This window comes from Gadus morhua, unplaced genomic scaffold (genome assembly GCF_902167405.1).
Source record: "Gadus morhua unplaced genomic scaffold, gadMor3.0, whole genome shotgun sequence".
In the NCBI taxonomy this organism is placed as follows: domain Eukaryota; kingdom Metazoa; phylum Chordata; class Actinopteri; order Gadiformes; family Gadidae; genus Gadus; species Gadus morhua.
This window is the reverse complement of record NW_021964018.1, coordinates 1-5,000: the sequence shown is the minus strand read 5'-3', so window position 1 is coordinate 5,000 and position 5,000 is coordinate 1. Positions and strand designations below refer to the sequence as shown.

The 5,000-nt window shown below is 50.8% G+C and overlaps 1 protein-coding gene across 1 annotated transcript in view; it reads left to right on the top strand.

Annotated features, from left to right (window-relative positions):
• LOC115538888 (contactin associated protein family member 3C) overlaps positions 1-2,627 on the top strand; it is a gene marked incomplete at its 3' end in the record, with an annotated part of 11,505 nt that extends 8,878 nt beyond the window's left edge. The window contains exons 3-4 of the mRNA XM_030350114.1: positions 442-589; positions 2,390-2,627. Of these exons, the coding sequence (XP_030205974.1) occupies positions 442-589; positions 2,390-2,627 (386 nt within the window). The remainder of the gene's footprint in view (positions 1-441; positions 590-2,389) is intronic.
• Between the last annotated feature and the right edge of the window lie 2,373 nt (positions 2,628-5,000).

Below are 5,000 nucleotides of genomic sequence, written 5' to 3'. Positions count from 1 at the left end.
CCAAGCTGTAACCCCAGAGCTGTACCCCTCCAGGCTGTAAGCCCAGAGCTGTACCCCTCCAGGCTGTAAACCCAGAGCTGTACCCCTCCAAGCTGTAACCCCAGAGCTGTACCCCTCCAGGCTGTAAGCCCAGAGCTGTACCCCTCCAGGCTGTAAACCCAGAGCTGTTCCCCTGCAGGCTGTAAACCCAGAGCTGTACCCCTCCAGGCTGTAAACCCAGAGCTGTACCCCTCCAGGCTGTAAGCCCAGAGCTGTACCCCTCCAGGCTGTAAACCCCAGAGCTGTACCCCTGCAGGCTGTAAACCCAGAGCTGTACCCCTCCAGGCTGTAAACCCAGAGCTGTACCCCTCCAGGCTGTAAACCCCAGAGCTGTACCCCTGCAGGCTGTAAACCCAGAGCTGTACCCCTCCAGGCTGTAAACCCAGATCTGTTCCCCTGCAGGCCTTCCCCGGGAACAGTAACGCAGACAGCATGGTCCAGCACAAGCTGCAGCACACGGTGGTGGCTCACTATGTCCGCCTGGGGCCGGCCGACTGGAACCCCAGCGGGCGGATCGGACTCAGGCTGGAGATGTACGGATGTCCTTACAGTGAGTCTGCCTTTAATCCCCGAGCCATTCACTCATAAACATGAGGTCCTTTAATCCCCGAGCCATTCACTCATAAACATGAGGTCCACATGAACTGAGGAATACGTTCCTGTGGACCTTTAATACATTCCTGTGGGAACGTGTTCCTCAGTTAAAGGTCCACACGAACCACAGGAACGTATTAAAGAGCCAAAGTAAAATATGGCTCAGTTTATTCATATATAAAGTCCCACAGGTTTGTATGCCTCAGTTCTTTCATATATGAAGGTCCAAAGGAATGTAGACCTTTCATTCATTTTTTTACTTTCCTTACTGCACTTGTTAACTGATTTGAATAAAATGTAATTAAAAGATTTGAGGATCGTATTTCACAAAAGCTTGATTGATTACCAAAAGATTCAAAGAGATGCCTCGCATTAATTATTCACCAAGCAGAAGGCCATTACCAAAATTATTCTACAAAAAAGGATATTTTACAATGTGAAAGAATACAATTACACTGATTAAAACTACAATTTTAATCATAATAATACAGAACTTATAAAGCTGCAGCATTTATCTGATCTCAGTCATTTGTTGTGCACATTGAATGCAAATAATGAGGTCTGCTTTTAAAAGTTTGCGCCAGTCTGTGGTGTGAAAGTGTCATCCTGCAAAGGACAAAGAACAGTCGCTGTAGATACTGTGTTCAATAAATATCTCTAGCAGGCAGTATGCTGTATGGGCTGGCATGCTCTCGCCTCGGTCTGTGCACGAGAGGAGAGTACAAAGGCCGGTCTGTCTCATTAGTAGGTGCTCCCATCAGATGCGGGTGAAACTGTCAGAATAAAGATGAAAATGTGCCCCGGCTTTAAAATGTAAAAGGGATGGGTTAAGTCAGAGAAGCCTTTTAAGTCCATTATGGACATCTGAAGTTAAGGCAGGGCTTTGCTCAGTAATGTGTTTAATCAGAAACACTGCGGTCAATTTGCCAGTTGCTTTGTTCAGATAATCCCTCACACCGCCCGGCACCCCTGAGCCGACGTGGGCTGTGACATTAACAGGATCACTCCAAGGACAGAGTCAAGGAGAAATAATACAGTGTGGGTGGGAACTGTGTTTCATTCAAGTTCAAGTTCAAGTTTATTATAGCCATTTCAACAGTAAAAAATGCAGTTGAAAGGAATCTGTTTTGGTATGCTCACATTACACAGCAACAATAACAACACAACATACCAAGACAAAAAGCCCAAAACGGCACATAAATAGCAAGGAGTACAACACTTGACGCACATAAAAAAACACAATGCATGGTTCACAGAGAATTGCAGCAGTAAAGTACAGTAGTGCAAAAAGTGAGGTAGACCATAACATGCCTAGTGCACGTTCAGAAGGCGTATAGCTTGTAGATAGGTACTATCCCTAAAGCGTGATGTTTTATTTGTGATGCTGCTGTATGGGGCTGGGCGATTAATCAAGTATTGATCGCGATTTCGATTTTAACATAATCAAGTTTTTAGATTTTTTTAATATATATATATATATATATATATTTTTTTTTTATGTTTTATAAAAAGGGCAGAACAGCCGGATACATATCTGTCTATCATTTTAGATTTGAACAGTTTCTTTTGGACCATTTTTTGACCAGTTCTTGGTTAAAAAAATAATAATCGGAGAGACAATATTGACCAAAATATTCGTGATTATGATTTTCTTCCCATAATGGATCAGCCCTGCTTCTGCACCTCTTCCCTGGTGGTAGGGTGTGACTAAGTGCTGTGCTGTTTCATGCGGCGCTGACTCCGAGCGTGTGTGCAGTCTCCAGCGTGGTGGGCTTCGACGGGCGGAGCAGCTTGCTGTACGCGCTGAGTCCCGCGCTGAGCCCGGCCCCCAGGCTGACCGTCTCCCTGCAGTTCAAGACCCTGAGGAACTCTGGGACGCTGCTGCACGCGCGTGCCCCCGGGGGCCACGGCTTCAGCCTGGCGCTGCAGAGGGGCCGAGTGCTGCTCGGTCTCCACGCTCCAGGTAAAGCCAGCGCACACGTCCACACCCATGGGTTCAGTACTGGACCCCCATTGGCTGTGGCACACTTAGGCCCAATCCCATTTCTACCCCTTACCCCTTCCCCTTCCCCCTCCCCCTTACCCCTCCCCTTACCCCTCCCCCTTACCCCTCCCCCTTACCCCTTCAAAACTAGGGGGAGGGGGAAGTAACTTTTGTACTGTTTTCTGTTTTGTGTTTTTTCTTTTTTATATATTAACAATAGGTTAAATGTTGAGTGTTGTACATAGAGAGCCAAGGGACCGAAGTCAAATTCCTCGTTTGTTCGCAAACCTGGCCAATAAAGCTGAATCTGAATCTGAATCTGAAGGGGTAAGGGGTAGAAATGGGATTGGGCCTTAGTCTACCTGGGAGCCACATAGAACACATGAGACAGATTGGTAAAAACAAAAGAAAAACCTAAGAATACAATAACATCAAGGCAAGAAAAGTGTAAATACATTCAGATGTCATCCGTCAAAAAGAACATATGGACATCGTGACTAAACAATCACATGACACACAAACAGACACTGATGTCTGTGCGTTGTCACGGACGCATCGCTGTGGCGATGCGTCAACGACAGCGCACAAACAGCTCTCTGACTCTCTCTCTCCGTTGCGTTTCTACCGGCCCACCGCTGAAGCACCTGCCAAGCGCTCCCCCACATTCATTAAACAGAGCTGCCAACCCATGAGAGGCTCTTTAACGCTCCAGAGTGATGTGTTCACACATCAGGAACATCTCTCAGACTTCTGTCTCATCCACGTGAGCCTTCCACGCACAGCCCCATTCAGCTGAGTGACAATGTGTAAATCTGTTATTCTTTATTCTGTGGTCAATTACCCCTGATGGTTCTCTAAACGGGGGCGTGGGGGTTTGGGGTGTTGTACCGTTCTGTATCGTTCGATCACAATGCAGTGTGCCTGCCACAATGATAGGCCATCTGGTCTGTCGATCTTCTGTTGTACCCCACCCCCAATCAATCCATCTGACGGCTGAATTTTACCTTGCCGCCGCCTGGATTGACAACGGGCCTTAACTGGCCCAGGCTCATCCATATTGCATCATAACCCTGTCTGTGACAGTCCTCATGTTCCATGGGGAACTTCCAGCTTGTCACATCTGATCGAGGTACAAGTATGTGTGATGTCGCCCCAGTCACACATAAAGAGGTAGTCATGCTGATGGATGGGGAGGCGACGGTGGGCATGTATAGCCTGCTCTGTCAGCCTGTCTACTGAATATGCGCTCTGCTATCTCCTCAGGTTCATTCTTTACATCTTTCTACCCATCACCTGCATTGTGCTCTCTCTCTCTCTCTCTCTCTCTCTCTCTGTCTCTCTCTCTCTCTCTCCCCCTCTCTCTCTCTCTCTCTCTCTCTCTCTCTCTCTCTGTCTCTCTCTCTCTCTCGCTCTCTCTCTCTCTCTCTCTCTCTCTCTCTCTCTCTCTCTCTCTCTCCCCCTCTCTCTCTCTCTCTCTCTCTCTCTCTCTCTCTCTCTCTCTCTCTCTCTCTCTCTCTCTCTCTCTCTCTCTCTCTCTCTCTCTCTCTCTCTCCATACCTTCTCCTGCTCCCTTTATCCCTCCCTGGCACCCCTCCTAATCCTTCCTCTCCGCAGTCCTAGATCCCTCTCCCCCTCTTCCTCAGGTCCTCTCCTCCTAAGGCCCACGCAGCGCCTCCATTCCACTAACCCTTTGTAAGCTATTCCCATCCCTCCCCTCGATACCTGTGCCTTCCAAATCCCTCCGCCCTCTCCTTCCATCCCTCTTCCCGTTTATTCTCGGCTCTCTTCATCTCTCATCCGGCTGAGCTGGAGCCTGAAAATATATTCACCAACCATCGCCCTCCCTCCCTCCCTCCCTCCCTCCCTCCCTCCCTCCCTCCATCCCTCCCTCCCTCCCTCCCTCCCTCCATCCCTCCCTCCCTCTATCCCTCCCTCCCTCTCGCCCTCCCTCTCGCCCTCCCTCCCTCCCTCCCTCCCTCCCTCCCTCCCTCTCTCCCTCCCTCCCTCCCTCCCTCTCGCCCTCCCTCCCTCCCTCCCTCCCTCCCTCCCTCCCTCTCGCCCTCCCGCCCTCCCTCCCTCCCTCCCTCCCTCTATCCCTCCCTCCCTCCCTCCCTCCCTCCCTCTCGCCCTCCCGCCCTCCCTCCCTCTCGCCCTCCCTCCCTCCCTCCCTCCCTCCCTCCCTCCCTCTATCCCTCCCTCCCTCCCTCTCGCCCTCCCGCCCTCCCTCCCTCCCTCCCTCCCTCCCTCCCTCCCTCCCTCTATCCCTCTCTCCCTCCCTCCCTCCCTCCCTCTCGCCCTCCCTCCCTCCCTCCCTCCCTCCCGCCCTCCCGCCCTCCCTCCCTCCCTCCCTCCCTCCCTCCCTCCCTCCCTCCCTCCCTCCCTC